Source organism: Silene latifolia, chromosome 1 (genome assembly GCF_048544455.1).
Source record: "Silene latifolia isolate original U9 population chromosome 1, ASM4854445v1, whole genome shotgun sequence".
Classification (NCBI taxonomy): domain Eukaryota; kingdom Viridiplantae; phylum Streptophyta; class Magnoliopsida; order Caryophyllales; family Caryophyllaceae; genus Silene; species Silene latifolia.
The window spans coordinates 8,173,531-8,190,011 of NC_133526.1; the positions used below are offsets into that span (position 1 = coordinate 8,173,531).

At 38.8% G+C, this 16,481-nt stretch overlaps 2 protein-coding genes across 3 annotated transcripts; one reads left to right on the forward strand and one right to left on the reverse strand.

Moving 5' to 3' along the window:
- The first annotated feature begins 33 nt into the window (after positions 1-33).
- On the forward strand, positions 34-6,282 carry LOC141596306 (long chain acyl-CoA synthetase 8). The gene is made up of 12 exons (XM_074416422.1): positions 34-276; positions 1,150-1,731; positions 1,820-1,900; positions 2,065-2,334; positions 2,710-2,841; positions 2,925-3,098; positions 3,183-3,412; positions 4,395-4,512; positions 4,770-4,901; positions 4,991-5,125; positions 5,350-5,556; positions 5,797-6,282. The coding sequence occupies exons 2-12, from the start codon at positions 1,183-1,185 to the stop codon at positions 5,959-5,961; spliced, it is 2,193 nt and encodes a 730-aa protein (XP_074272523.1). The 5' UTR covers positions 34-276; positions 1,150-1,182; the 3' UTR covers positions 5,962-6,282.
- A 730-nt stretch (positions 6,283-7,012) lies between these two features.
- Positions 7,013-12,730, reverse strand: LOC141596290 (acetyl-CoA acetyltransferase 2). Of its 2 annotated transcripts, none has more exons than XM_074416404.1 (15): positions 12,519-12,730; positions 12,019-12,080; positions 11,620-11,718; positions 10,998-11,171; positions 10,793-10,898; positions 9,824-9,962; positions 9,477-9,554; positions 9,322-9,387; positions 9,059-9,144; positions 8,804-8,903; positions 8,539-8,649; positions 8,413-8,454; positions 7,971-8,057; positions 7,671-7,784; positions 7,013-7,351 (listed from the first exon to the last, which is right to left on the reverse strand). In XM_074416404.1, exons 2-14 carry the CDS (start codon positions 12,059-12,061, stop codon positions 7,695-7,697), a joined length of 1,221 nt encoding a protein of 406 aa, XP_074272505.1. In that variant the 5' UTR covers positions 12,062-12,080; positions 12,519-12,730; the 3' UTR covers positions 7,013-7,351; positions 7,671-7,694. The 2 variants fall into 2 exon arrangements, with proteins under 2 accessions (XP_074272505.1, XP_074272513.1); XM_074416412.1 differs by having other exon boundaries at positions 12,481-12,647.
- Between the last annotated feature and the right edge of the window lie 3,751 nt (positions 12,731-16,481).

Below are 16,481 nucleotides of genomic sequence, written 5' to 3' on the forward strand. Positions count from 1 at the left end.
TTTTTCTAAAGGCGTTTGACAAAAAACCTTTTCAGCTCCTCAGTTCGGTACAGATCGGGTTCGGGTTGGGGCGGTTTGACAAGGTCTAGCGTCGTGTCATACTGTCATTGTTGCTCACTCTGCTCCCATCCATCTAGGCATCTCTACATAGCGAAAATGGGAACATATAACTACATTTAACACTGCGATCCCCGGTTTTTGTGAGCAATTAACTACATTTACAACCTCCAACAATATTGTTTCCTGAGAACCTTTCTCATCTTTCTTCACTTGAAGGTATCCTCTCTTACTAATCAACCCTCTCGTTTGTTTATATTTTTATCATATAATCAATCAATCAATCACCTGATTGCTGTATATGTTGAAAAATTCGATCTTTTTATCATTGGATCTTTGTGTTTTCACTTTTCAGGAGTATGTATGGATTCATAGTTTCATGATTTAGATTACCCTTTTCTGATTTTTCTGATGCTTTAGATTTTGTTTGTGAATTGTATGATTTTATTACTGTTTTAGGTTTCATGATTGATCTGCTGAGTCTATGTTTAAATATATACTCCGTCCGTTTTGCTCAATTGTTGTCCTTTGGTTTTGGCACAAAGATCAAGGAAAATGATGGGGTCACTTATAAGATGGCAAGTGGATCAAATTGAGCGTGAATGATCAAATTGCTCATCAAATGCATTCCTAAAATAGAAAGCACAACAATTGACTCAGACCGTGTTTAAAACCCGAAAAAAAAGCCTTTTTATTTGCTTTTTAATTGAAGTTAATAGCAACAATTATTTTGCCTTTTCAATTATTTATACCTAGATGTCTTACTGTGAAATTAGAGCATTCAGTCAAGTCTAACATGCCTCAAAGAGAAAATATAGACTCTGGGACTGTGGGACAGACTAAAATGGAATACATAAACTATCTGCCGGAACTCGGTGAGGAGTATCATGGAAGCAACAAGATTACAAGAACTCGTCTTTTTTTTACATCATAGATAGCAAAGGTGAATCAAATTGGATAATATATTTGTGAGGATGGGGGAGACTTACTTGTGTGTAAAAACCTTTCCAAAAGAAAATGTAATGTATTTGTGGGGACTGAGGTGAGTTGGAGTACTAAATATCCTAAGTTGTGTGTTTGTTTTGCTGGCAGAGGTATGCTGTGTTGGTGTTCGCAAATATAAACATGACAGATTCAAAGGAAAGTTCTTTGAGCTCACAACTGTGGGAGAAGTGGGCTAATTGCGAGTATGTTGAGTTTTTGAGAAGCCAGTGTCCTTATAGCATTGCTGGAACGGTGGGCATTGCAATAGTTCTACCAGTAGTGCTCTCAATATTATGGATGGGTAAGAGAAAGGTTAAACAAAGAGGAGTTGCAGTTGAAGTTGGTGGTGAAAGTGGTTTGGCAGTGCGAAATGGTAAATTTAAGGAGCTGGTGGAGGTTCCTTGGGAAGGGGCTACAACCGTTGCCGCTCTTTTTGAGCAAGCGTGTAAGAAACACGAGCATCACCGGTTTCTTGGGACAAGAAAGCTAATTGATAGGGAAGTTATCCAATCTAGTGATGGTAGAAAGTTTGAGAAGGTGCATTTGGGGGAATACCAATGGGAAACATTTGGACAAGTGTTTGATCGCGCTTGTAATTTTGCATCAGGGCTTGTTAAGTTGGGTCATGATGTCAATTCTCGTGTTGCTATTTTCTCTGAAACAAGGGCCGAGTGGTTTATTGCATTACAGGTTGCACCTCTGTTCCAAGCAAGTGTCAATCACTTTGTCGCATGTTTGCAGTATCACAAAATTATTCATATTTCATGTTCTGTTGTAGGGATGTTTGCGTCAGAATATCTCAGTCGTTACCATCTATGCTTCTTTAGGCGAGGATGCATTAATCCACTCCCTTAATGAGGTAGGACATCAATCTACCAGAGCTTTTTAGACTAATATTTTACTCTCTACTCCAGAATTTTCACAGTGGTTGACTACTCCACAGTTGAATCTTAGCATGTTATATCTGAGCAAGTGGTAATGTTTTTTTTTTTCTTAATATATATTCGTTGTGGCCAATGACAGACTGAAATATCAACCTTGATATGTGATGCAAAGCAATACAAAAAGGCATCTGCAATAAGTTCAAAGTTCAAAACAGTGAAAAATATTGTTTACTTTGAAGAAGACGGTGCCTCAATTGATACTGACATTTCTGGAAGTAGTGACTTGAAAATAACATCTTTCGTTGAAGTTGAGAAACTTGGGAAAGCTAATCCTCTACAACCAAGACTGCCAGAGAAGAATGATATAGCCGTTATAATGTATACAAGTGGCAGCACAGGAATGCCGAAGGTTTGTGTCAGCTAATTTCAGCATAGTATTGAACAACCTCTGAGGAACTTGGGTCAATGTTGCTGCTGTACATAAAACTTGTCCCAAAGTCTTTGTATCATATTGTGATATATTGGCTAGTATTTTGAATTTGTAATTGCAACAAAAACAACATTGCTCCAGTGGCTCAGTGGATTTTTTTGTGTCGGGGTAAGGAGGGGCTGATGTACACAACCTTGCCCATGTGTTTTAACACGGAGGCGCTGTTGTAGACGACCTTAATTGCGTTGTAAATTGGCTGCTTCACTACGGAAGCATAGAAAGTGTGTCAACCTCTTAATAAAATATTTGTGAAATAATTACGGCTAATTGATACTATGCACTACAACTGATTAGGGAGTTATGATGACTCATGGAAACATAGTAGCAACTGCTGCGGCTGTGACAACAGTGGTGCCTGGTCTTGGAAGAGATGATGTATACTTGGCATATTTGCCTTTAGCCCATGTTTTGGAACTAGAAGCAGAGGTATTTTCCCCAATTTATTTTGTGAATATAAGGTCTTTCATTTCTTGCGAAGTTCTAGCTTAAAACATAATCTTTTTATCCAGACGGTGATGTTAGCTTCAGGTGCAGCAATAGGGTATGGCTCAACTTTGACATTAACGGATACTTCAAACAAAATAAAGAAAGGAACAAAGGGAGATGTTTCTGTGTTGCAGCCCACTCTCATGGCAGCAGTTCCAGCTATTATTGACCGTGTTCGTGACGGAGTTGTTAAAAAGGTTCACTCCTTAATTATCAGATATTTGTTGCATGACTCATGGTAATCCATAGGGGCTAAACTTTTATTGTGCAACATGTTTCAGGTCGATGAAAAGGGTGGAATTGTAAAAATGCTTTTCAGTGCTGCTTATAAACGTCGATTAGCTGCAATAGAAGGAAGCTGGTTTGGAGCTTGGGGACTGGAGAAATTATTATGGGATGTTCTTGTCTTCAAAAAAATCCGATCTGTTCTTGGTGGACGTATTCGCTTTATGCTCTGTGGTGGAGCTCCATTATCTGGAGACTCACAGCGGTTTGTTAACATCTGTATGGGGTAAGTTTTTTGTTTAGGTCTGTATGATGCAGCCTGCAGGATTGAAATTGTTTGATAAGGCTGTTTCATAATAAATGGAACTTCTCCAGCAATTATTAGTATTTTTAAAATTTTCCTGCATAGAGAGTAGGAAGTTTGTGCAGAGCGCCTGAAGCGTAAAGACTTTCCATTTCAAGTAAACCCATACCAAAGTTCTCATCCCTTTTTAGGTAAACAAAAAGTAATCCATTCATAAAATCTGTGTAAAAGGGTGTGGGTGGTTGTACTCACTGAGATTCTCTCGAAGGTACTTCCAACATCTCACATTAGAAGCTTTGATGCAGATTTATGATGAAGTCATTCAGTGGTGATACTCATGACTTGTGTTAATTCGTCTGCATTTGCCTCACAACTCTCCTTACACCAAATAACAAAACATTATCAGCTCTATGTCATGTCACTGTGAGTAGATAGACATCTGCGGTTGGCAGATACATATGAAAAATTGAGAACAATAGACACCCATTTGTAAATCATTTGTACGAGGTCAAGATTTATGTATCCTTCGCATACGACTACGCTAGGCTATCACTTAAGATTTTTGCGGTAAGTTTCCGTTTTCTTTTTATATTAGGCACCCAAATAGGTGCATTTCCTCCCAAGAACAAAGAAAGCTAGGAACCTAGGACAATGACTTATGCAAGCTGACATAGTGACTAATGTTGAAAGCTGAAAACTATCTTGTGGTGGTTCTATTTTGATCTTAATGAATCGAGTCTCCCTAACAAAATCCAGATTAACTATTATTCTGTATATCTGATACTCCTTGAGTTCTCGCAAGTGTACTGGATAGGATTCCCTTGAGTTATACCTTGCCAACTTAACTACTGTTCAGCTTGGTCATATACTTTTATTATGTGATGTACCAAGTTCAACAATCACTGTTTTTCAAATATTTGAGGTCCAATTTCTCTAGCTGACCTAGATAATGCACTTTGCGCAGTGCACCTATTGGCCAAGGCTATGGATTGACAGAGACATGCGCTGGAGCAGCTTTCACCGAGTGGGATGATATATCAGTGGGTCGTGTTGGTCCTCCACTTCCTTGTTGCTACATTAAGGTATGCTAGCTCTTCCAGAATTTAAATATATTATGGTCTATCAGCTCATTAACTCATATTCACATTTGCCTACATGATACCGTTGAGAAGTGGTCTTCAGACTTATTTTTAATGAAAACGGCAAATGCTACTCAATGCATAAAAACGATAAAGCAATTCAAATATTGTTGGGTTCTGGTTAATTGAACTGAGTGTTGACTACCTTGAATCTTGATTTGTTCTGTTCGGTGTTTTCCATTGTTTGTTTTTTTATGCAGCTTGTTAACTGGGAACAAGGTAATTATACCACATCCGACAAACCACTGCCCAGAGGAGAAATAGTTGTTGGTGGATTTAGTGTCACCAATGGCTATTTTAAGAATGAAGAAAAAACAAACGAAGTCTACAAGGTATTGATTGCTGTTTCAGTTAACATTATTTTTACTTCTGAATTATTTTATGTTTACTTCATAGCTAATTGAGTCTCTCATACACCCAGATTGACGAGAGGGGGATGCGTTGGTTTTACACGGGTGATATTGGACAATTTCATCGTGATGGATGCCTTGAAATAATTGACAGAAAGAAAGATATTGTTAAGCTTCAGCATGGAGAATACATCTCCCTTGGAAAGGTAAGATGGCTTTCCTTTTCATAGAAACCTGTAAAATATTGTCTTTATATCTATGGGACGCTCACCACATATCTCCTGCAAGCCTTGGACTTTCTCTTCGGGTTGCTTCATTTAACTTTTGGTTTGAGTCTTTTTTGCCTGGACTTTGGCTTACTAAGCTCATTGGGATCTTGGAGATGCCGTTGACTTTGGGTTACACTGATATCTGTTAATCCTTGTTTCAGGTTGAAGCGGCACTTGTAACGAGCAACTATGTTGACAATGTCATGGTATATGCGGATCCCTCCCATAATTATTGTGTAGCTCTTATTGCCCCTTCACATTCAGCACTGGAGAAGTGGGCTAAAGAATCTGGTATTCAGTACAGTAGCATTCCTGAGCTGTGTGACAAAGCTGAAGCTATCAAGGAGGTCCAAACATCACTCTCTAAGGTTAGTCGTGTAGGTACTAGGAAGAAGGAATGTCCACAACTTGAGTTTTATGTTTTTAGAATTTAATGCAAAAACGCCATTGAGTCCGCCTTATGGCAACCACACGGTCAATGTGATAACTTTTTGTGAGACGGAGCCTTGCATTTGTCTATCTCTTGACGTATCACCAAGTTTAGAACGTCTTTCAGGTTATTTCATTTCGTGTAACTTTTATTGAAGCAGTAGTCATGTATATTGCAGGCTGCAAAAGAAGCAAGATTGGACAAGTTTGAAATACCAGCAAAGATCAAGTTAGTAGCTGATCCATGGACACCTGAATCAGGATTAGTAACAGCTGCTCTTAAACTCAAGAGGGAGCAACTGAAAACCAAGTATAAGAGTGAACTCGATAAGTTGTACTCTTGATCACCAGGGTCTCGTCCCGTCCATTTTACTGTCGATTCCTGATTGACTCTTGGACACCATGATCAGTGCCCTGAAATTCCTGCTGCAGGACGTTAGACGTTTTTATTTCTTGTACACAGACACTTTCAACAATTATTGTTTCCTTCTTCCAAGTTCCTCCGGTGTAATGTGTGTTCAATATTAGACTGGCATAAGAGAACTGAATTTGATAAACCCTAAAATGACATATTTGTCATTTTTTGGCTCTGTCGGCTCAGGTATAAATATTTAAGTTACTCTGTCAATATATTTTGGTTGAGAATTTGTTTTCGTGTGATTAAACCGTTTGCAAACTGGAATATGATACATAGTCAAAATTTCCTTTTTTTTTGCAAGGCGCGAATGAGATGAAAATAGAAACGATATGTTAAAATATGAACAGGGTTTAATTCACATTCAGTCTGGTGCAAATTTCAAAGCACTGGGGATGCCTAGGGTCGGAAATACTGCAGACTCGTCTTCCAACTACTGATGACTGCGTTTATCGTCTCTATTAACCATGTAGTTGTATTAACAACCCATCCGTCGTCTTTAAAGTAGCTGTTTTAAATTCTCTAATTTCGAAGTGTTTGAAAACCCTTGAGCTGGAAAGTTTTCATTTACTAGGAATCAAACTTACCTTTCTCTATATAGACAGGGAAATACGTAAATTTATGCGTTTATCGTTGCAGAAGTCTGCCTGATTAAGCTGAACTGAATTCTCACATTTTCATGTTTGGACAAAAATACAGGACAACAATATTCATAACTGCATATTTAGGATATTAAGCTGATCTGAATTATTCCGGGTCAATAATCGGTTCGGTTAGAATTGGCTCAGATGTACTCAGGATCGGGTATCTTTAGGATATTTAAAATTCTATTCAATTTCAACTCAATTGAATTGAACTGAATATTGAGTAGTTTCAAGTATTCATAAAATCATATCTAGTCTTCGATCAGATATCAATTCAGATATTCAATAGATTTTTTTGGATACAAGTACGCAAAACACGATAAAATTCACTCTCGGTTGACATGAACGTGTTCACATTCGATATGAGTACCAAATAAAATTATGATTTGCGCAATTTGCAGTAGTTTTGTAAAGGAACATATTCAGCTCAATCTGTTGTAACTTCAGATACAAATACTCCTAAAACAAATACGCACTATCGTCTACAAGATTACAACATCCATTCTAAGCTCTCTAACGGGTCTGAAACACGAGCACTCGTAAAAATAACTGTTTCAATGACACCTACATTATTTCGCAAGAGATGATGGCAAATTACACGCGTAAATGACGGAGTACCCGTACAACCGAGCTCCAAAGACTCCATTTAGGGATGATTTAAGCTTCAAAGCAAATCTGCAATAGAGAACGTCAAAAGAGATGAATTTTATCCTCTTACGTCTTGTATATGAGACAATTACACACGTGAGACCTATCTAAATCCTTGTGCACTCATTTAGTTAAAGGGTAAATGACTTCGTTTCACATATAAGTTCGTCTGATACAGGTTGTGTTAAAGAACGAAACAACTAGTTAGTCATGTATGAGACGGTATCCCAGACTAATCAAATATTCAAATCCTCCTCTATTTCTCATTTAGTTATAGGGGGACCGAGGGTCCTCGTATAAATTTTTCAGTAAGACTATTAAAAAGTAAGCGGCAACCTGAGAGTACCTTAGATGGCCACGCGGCCCACTCTTACAAAAGCTCTACAACAAGAGCAGATGCACCTCCTCCACCATTACAAACACCAGCAACACCGTATGTCCCATTTTTCTGCCGGAGTACCTGAAAGAAAGCAGTAACAAGCTCATTACGCTTACGCATGCCTGGTAACACAACTTTACAGGGATACTCGGTAAACCCTCAAGATGTAAAACAATGAGACACTTCAAGGAGCCGCCAAATTAAGGGCATTGTCCTTAAATAAGCACCATACAGAGTAAAATATCAAAATATGTGATATAATTGTACCCCGAGAAGAGTAGCGATGATTCGCGCTCCGCTGCATCCAAGAGGGTGACCCAAAGAGACGGCTCCACCATGCACGTTAACTTTTTCCTGTAGACAATTTGTACAGATAAAGTCAACATCACCACCAACCAAAAGTTGAAGGCTCAAATTCTACCACATCGACATGGTCAGAGCTATATTTAAGCAACAAGATGAATTCAGATGAGTAAATTATACTCCATCCATCCAATTTATATCGGTGCCATTACATTGGTGGTACGATGAATCCCCTTTTGACCAATTTTTTCCTACTACATGAAACAGTAAACACTTTTTATGTATATTTGGAGAAACTAGTCGTAAAAGTTGAGCAACATTAACTACAGAAGTACATTGGGTGTAACAGTGGAATGTAGGTAACATATTATAAATTTGCATGAGGTGTTTAATCAACAGAACTCACCGCAGATAGCCCAAGTAATTTCATATTAGCAACAGCAACAACCTGCAAATGCCAGAATAATTAGAAAAAATTGAAACCGTGAAGAAAAAAAGTTGCTTGGTGATACAAATGAGTAAAGGAGGTTACAGCAAAAGCTTCATTTATCTCGTAGTAGTCAATCTTTGATGCGTCTAATCCTGCATGTGAAATTGCCTTTGGAATAGCAACGGCAGGAGATGTTGTAAATAGCTCCGGTGCCTGCCCACCCATTATAATTAAGCAATAAGGCAACACTTTCATGAACAAAAGCTCAACAAGTATAAAATCTCAAAAATTAATTAGTAATCCTTCCCGATATAATAAATGGAACCCTAATTCAAAGCTCTCCAATTCAGGGAATTCCATGAAATACCTGCGCAGCATCACCATAACCACTGATCTTTCCGATCACCTGAAGCCCCAGCTCGAGTGCCTTTTGACCACTCACTAATACAAGTGCAGCAGCACCATCACTGACATTGAGAAATAGCACATTTTAATAGGAGTTCTAATAACAAAAATATCAAGACCGGAGACTGAAGACCTAATTTACTCATGTCACCCAAGAAACAATTTCCAAGTCAGCACCGAAGCAAACAATGTACATGTTATTATATAAAGGAACAACCTTATGCTAGAGGCATTTCCAGCAGTGACCGTGCCTCCATCCGCTTTAAAACTTGGTCTGAGCTTTTTCAATTTGGCAGGGTCATACTGGAACATTTGAAAAAAGCAGAAACGACATCCATCCAAAAGTTTAGTTTATAGTTAGACATTTAACAGATTTTAGCCTGGAACGACTGTATTCCACAAAAACGTATAGAAGAGATGGCTAAAGTATTGAAGTAGTGAACATTCACTAAACGATGAACATTAATTACGGGTATATACCTTACTAAGACCTTCGTCTTTATCAACTACTATTGCTGGTTTTCCTCTACCACCAGGAACCTCAACCTGGAAAAGACGTGAATAAAAATTTGGTGTTTGGAATGGGCCCAGAACATGGTAAGATCATTATATTGAGTTAATAATTAAGTTCTTACTGGAGTTATCTCCCAAGAAAAGGCACCAGCCTCTTGTGCAGCGATGCCCCGCTCAAAGCTCTGGCAGGCATAGTTATCCTGCAGAATCATGCAGAATGAATATCTCTTGCACAGTAAGAAAGTACAGAAAATACCTTAACATCCCTAATTTAAAACCACACAAATTGTGATGGGGTTTCATCTATAACCCCCTTCCAATCTTACAAAACTAATTTGAATTACAACTGTATAACCTCCATTTAAAAGACGAAACTAACATCTGACCAAGTAGACTTAATTCCAGCAAGACTACACAGAAGTACAATTTTACGAAGTGCCAATTCTCAGCATTAACTTAAGATGTTAACCTGATCCTCTCTTGTTACTGAATGCTGTTCAGCACATATTTCAGCGCAAACTCCCATACCACAGTCATTGTAAACATCCCACAGTCCATCTTTAAGCATCCCATCAACAAGTGAATCATGTCCAAGACGAGAACCCTTCCTGCATATCAAGAACACAAAAGGTTACAAAAGTGTACATTAAACATGCTAATGGCCAGCACGCCGTATTTTTCTCCCCACATTTCATAAAACCAAAATAAATAAATTGGGAGTATAGAGGGATCGGCTATGCCTTGTCTATCACTCTATCAGAGAATAGATCGTTCTGTATGGAAGAATATGTTTATAACTAACCTATATGCATAGAAATCACTTGCCTACGAACATAAAGTGCTGCTATACCCACAAGATCCTAAACAGCTACATCCTGTTGTCACCTGCAAAACCTAAGTAGCTCTTGCAAACTACATAAGGCTTGCCTGCTTTCCCACTCAATTTTGATAACAGAAACTATCTACGTGATTACAACATTGTCACTGAATATTCCAGGGTCTTTATTTTTGCATAAAAGGGTTTCCAATAACCATCTCTGCCACATTTGTGTTTCGACAATGAAGGTCACGAAGCTCACCTCAAGTTAATCAATTTAAGAGTTTGACCTCTCTCTATGTTCGATAAGAGTTGTTGCAAATTCTTATGTTTGTTTTTATATATATTGATTATTGACTGTCTAGAACCTACTTCTATCACTATAACTAGAGAATGTACACATTGCTACAGAGTGCACAAGCAAGCTCAATCTCGATAAAGAAAATGTCACATATTTCATGGCAAACCTACAGAAAACACTCCACAACTCATACAAGAGATGCAACCAGTTTTTAATCAAGAGAACATCAGACATCTGATTTTGAAGTCGATATGATAACATGCCACCAAATTTTAAAAAGTCAAAAGAAGGTAAAAAGCCTGAGAGCAAGTTCTTTCAACCTGGCTTCTGCAATGTATTTTGGGACATTAGACATGCTCTCCATCCCTCCAGCCACGACAACATCATTGATACCCAATTGGATACTTTGTGCTGCCAACATTACAGCTGTACAACGAATAAAAAGGGCACAAAATTGTAAAATCACATCCGCATTTCTCCACAAATAAAGCATAATTACACACTTTATATAGAACAAGGAAGTACCTTTCATCCCAGATGCACAAACTTTGTTAACGGTAGTGCACGCAACTGTATTTGATATTCCAGCACCCAATGCAGCCTGTCTAGCTGGAGCCTGCCCAAGGTTTGCACTGAGAACATTGCCGAAAATCACTTCTTCTACAAGTGATGGATCAACGTTTGCCCTCTTTAACGCGCCTGCAGAAGTATATTATATTACAAAACAAAGAGAAAGAAGAGTACTAGATTCTTCAAAACAAAGAAGGGAAGGGGGGTAATACTAACACACCAACCCCTATTAAAAAAAACGTTCCTAAGACTTTTTTAAATCATAATTAAACCCTGATTTAAATTCTCTAATTCCCTAGTCCTCATTTCCTCCCTAGAAAAAGTTTGCGCTTAATTCCCTAGTCCTTATTTCCTCCCTAGAAAAAGTTTGCGCGTAACTCCCTAGTCCTTATTATTTCCTCCCTAGAAAAAGTTTGGGCGTAACTCCCTAGTCCTTATTTCCTCCCTAGAAAAAGTTTGCGCGGTAATTCTCTAATTCTCCGATGCGCCTGCAATAGCTTGCAGGATATCAATGAACAACCAGATAAGAAACACTTATGGAAGAAACTTCCAATTAAGAAGTCTGGCATTTGCTTACCCTGAATAGCGATAGATCCAAGCTTGGTGGCTGGCAAGGATGAAAGTGCACCAAGAAAACCACCCATTGGTGTTCGTGCAACACCAACAATGCACACATCTGCAGAATAACACCACATATAAGCAACAGTTAAACAAGAAACATGTTACTCCCTCCGTCCCGGTCATTTGTTGTCTTTGGTTTTGGCACAAAGACCAAGGAAAGGGGGAGAGGGCCAATTACTAAATGACAAGTGGAATAAATTGAGTGTGAATAATCAAATTACTCATCAAATTCATTCTTAAAATAGAAAGGACAACAAATGACTGAGACACCCAAAAATGGAAAAGGACAACAAATGACCGGGACAGAGGGAGTATTAAATGCCCATAATTCACAAGGCAACAAAAAGCGTACTACCTCTTGGTTTGATTGAATCGGAGGAATTAGGTGCTGGAGCCATAATGTATTTCAACAAATATCTGCAATTTATAAACCATGCAGCAATGGGTTGAAGTCAATCATCTATACAAGATTCAACAATTATGCATGATCCACAAAAACAGGCAGTAATTCTGGTTATCGTTATGACTACTGACTTCACAACAAAAACATGATTTACGATCATAATTTCGACATTATCAGTCGAAAAACACGAAAACCTTCTGATCAAGCATTAGGGGCATAAATATATTTATTCAAAACTAACAGGTAAACAGTAAACATGGTTGATCTATATCTAGATTGATCACACATTCATCATATGTATACCAACATAAATTGAGTTGACTTGTATAATAAACCCAAACCCGAAAAAACGACAACATAATTAGAATGAAACGAAATCATTAAAAAAAAAAAAGGAAGACAGGAGATGACAACGGTAAAGTCGGAAACAATAAATAGAAAAGGAATAATACTGGTAAGATCTTGCAATTAAGATTAATGATCAAGTGAAAGTAGAGAAGAGCGTGGAGGGATGAAAGGAAGAGGAAGAGGAAGATTTATATATATATGAAGAAGTTGTAGGAGGGAGGGAACAAGTGAACAAAGAAGTGGGAATTTGTATGGTATTCTACTATGATTATGATGCTAGGCGATGAGCACGAGGGCCACGGACTTGCATCACATCAACATGCCACCATCTAAATAAATTAGAAAACAAACAAATCACAAATTCTTATTTAAGACCGTAAAATCCGTCTAAAATAGTAAGACTGATACCGTTTCCTCTTACAAAAAACCCATTTAAGAAATGAGTGGGAAAGCACATGGGGTGTCCCACCACCCACGTGCTTCACACTTGTGAGAGATCTTATTGTTTCAGACAGAACTTGCGGTCTGAACCAAGACGGAAAGCACATGCTAGGCAATTGAATTCTAGAATTAGGCGTAGTTTTGTGTTTGGCAAACCCAATCATTTGGCATTGGATTTGACCCAATTCCCGTTTGATTCTAGGCTAGTTAAAAAAAAAAACCCTCCCAAATGAGAAATCCCTACTCCAACCTTGTCATTTCAATTATTCAGAATATGCTAAAAATAACTAAACTTTATTTTAGGAAATATGTTTAGGCGGAAAAATTTGGAGTTTCGCCTATTCATTTAGTAAATAGGGGATTCTAAAATCTCATGAATTGTAATTTTTGAAGGTTGTTTGATTACCCTATATTTTATAAAATGTGGGCGTTTCAAAATCCATAGGAGTTTCCAACTCCTGATGGGAATTTAATTATCTACCCATTCATGGTCATTGGAAACTTCTTTATGAAAATTGTTATGTTCAAAGGTAAAATGGCAGCCCCATTATGAAAATACATATTTCCTATTAAATTAAGAGCCACCTTTGGTCACGATCAACAATAAAATAAAATTAAAGAAATACGTATTACGTATTTTATATTTGTCATAATCTCTAATTCTCTATAGAGAATCACAAATTCTCATTTCAAACGGTCTATTCCGCCTGAAAGCTTCAAACGATTCTTATGTGACTATTTTTATGGTTATATATGATCATTTTTAAATGGTACTCCATAAGAATTTTACCAAAAATAGTCACATAAAGCCCATCCAAAACCTTCAGATAGAATAGACTGTCTGAAGAGAGACATACTGACGGAGAATAATTTGATATAAGTCCGATAATCCTTGCGGTCGTATCAATTGTTGTTTAGCCATGTTGGTAGAATCTAATTGGGCTATAAATATTTTGTAGAACTATTCGGGTTCACATATATCAGCATGGATCCAAGTAAATCTACTAGATTTGCTAGCATAGTTTGGATCCATATATATCAGCCCAAATCAACCAAAGAATCCTTTTGAGTTTTGACTATATCTCGCTTCGTCAAATGGAGTATTTTTTACGCACTATAAAGACAACATGACAATTAAGCACCAAAAAAAAAAAAAAAAAAAAAGACAACATGACAATTTCATTTGAATCATAAGAAAAGTCAATGAAAAATTTATCCTCTTGAATTACGAATATAAAATTTTGATACAATAAAGAAAGACACAAATTCTTGTTTAAGACGAAACTATCCGTATTAAGTTTAAACGGGTCAAATATATTTATGTGGAATGAATAAGACAAAAGGAAAATACATAGGGGAAATACAAAAGATTTGTGATATATGCCCACCCATGGGAGATGGCAATTGACCGTTATAATATTAAGACGAATTGAACACCCCCTTCTTAAGCAAGACTAGTTCTTTATGTCTATGTAAGAGAAAAGTTACACTTTGTTTAGTGACGGGTCGGAATTTGAGTGTCGTGGAGGTGTTATTTTCTTAATTGTTTATCTTCAACCTTAAAAACATTTTTATATTTAACATTTTTTCTCTACAATAATACTTTTTGTGGACTTTTGTCATTAATTTTCATACCTTACCTTCTTAAAAACAAAATAAACAAATTCGAGTCTCAAACCAATCACTAACAGCAGCAGTGCAACACACAAGACATTAACAACAACAACCCCATACTCGACATTAACAGCTCAAACTCGTATATTTCCAACCCCGCACTTGTGTTAAAGATATTACGTAATCTTTTGTGTATATTTTTTATTTACCATATCTTTGTAATTATAGTATCTCTAGGATTGTTAGCTTGCCCAGTGTGACGATCCGCACACTTGAACCCTTAGATTTATTTATGCTTATGTAATTTCATTTCCCTTGTACATTTGTAGTAAGTATTTTCTTAGTAGTTTTAGAATAGGTTTCCATAAATAGGTATATCGCTATTCTGAACTAAACTTGTAAAATCAATGTTTCCTGCTACCAGGATGTAAATATCAAATTTCCCTCTTTAGGGAGTACTAGTGAATGAAAATCTACTTCCTACCTTGTGCCTTCGTATTTGCTTGTTGCTTTGTTGTGAACGACTCCTAGCCTTCACTTTACTAACAAGCCGTGTTTGTGGGATCGACACTAGGATCCCGACTCACACCCCGAGACCCGAATATCGTGCTAGTGGGCGATCCCTCACTAGTACGAAGAGCCTTGTCGCTTGCATCTTGCCTAGAGAAGGGGCAAAGGTGCGCGCCACGGTCCGGCAAAAGTAGCGGACCGTGACATTTGGTATCAGAGCCCGGTCTTCGGACGGGCGTCTGCAAGCCGCATTTGTTCATCGAGATCGAGAAAATGGGCGAAACAATCGAGGACCGAGTGGATGCCTTAGAGGACACAATCGACGTTAAGCTTCCCAAACTCGAGGACATCGTGATGCGGATGGCCGCGAGCCTCGAGGAGTTGCAAAAGACGGTTTGTGACCTTGAGACGAAGGTAGACGGGATGGATACCCGCATCCAAGCGATCGGTGGTGCGATCCCCGACGATCGGGAGGAAGAGATCAATCATCTGCATCGAAAGGTTGAGATGTTAGAGAACACGTGTGCCACGCTCGTGAAAGCGGTGGCCAATGACGGAAATCGTGGGGAGCCATAAGGTGAAGGCACCTCCACCTCGTGCCTACGATGGGGCGAGGGATTCGAAAGCGGTCGATAACTTTATCTTCGATATGGAGCAATACTTCCGAGTAAGTGGGCTCGACGAAGAAGCGGAAGTTGTCACGGCAAGCATGTATCTAGTCGACGATGCCAAGATGTGGTGGAGGGCTAGGTACAAGGAAATCGATGCGGGCACGATTACGGTGACATCGTGGGCCGATTTCAAGAGGATCTTGAAGGATCACTTCTACCCCGAGAACACGGAGTTTGTTGCTCGGAAGAAGCTGAAGGAAATCAAGCACACCAAATCAATCCGGGAATATGTGAGGGAATTCTCAGCGTGCATGCTCGAGATTACCGAAATGTCCGAGACGGACCGGACATTCGAATTCATTGATGGGTTGAAGAGGTGGGCACAACAGGAGGTCATGAGGCGAATCCCAAAACTCGTCTTCGGCCATATCACCGCGGAGCGCCTGCTCGACTTTCACGGGGAGCGAGAGGCACCAAGAGTTGTGGCACCAACGGGGAATACTGGTGTGTCACAAAGTGGGTACAATGGACAAAGGCCACAAAACAGCGCCATTTCAGTGGGGAACAGTCGGTTCCGCTCACAAGGAAGTCAAGCCCAATCGGCGAGCACTACAAACTCGCCCTCAAGCTCGTCTTCGAAGGCGGGAAACTCTACTGCTTCCACGACGAAGAGACCGTTCGCGTGTTTTGTGTGCAAGGGTCCCCACAAGATGGCCGATTGTCCGAGCAAAGCGGAGTTCAATGCCATGTTCAAGGAGATGCCGAAAGGGGCTCCAGAACGTCTTGATGGGGCGTTGGCCGACTATCACCAAGAGTGTAACGAAGACTCGAGTGATGGTGAAGATCAACCACGGATGGGCTCACTTCAAAGGATCAGCGCGATGGGGAAGT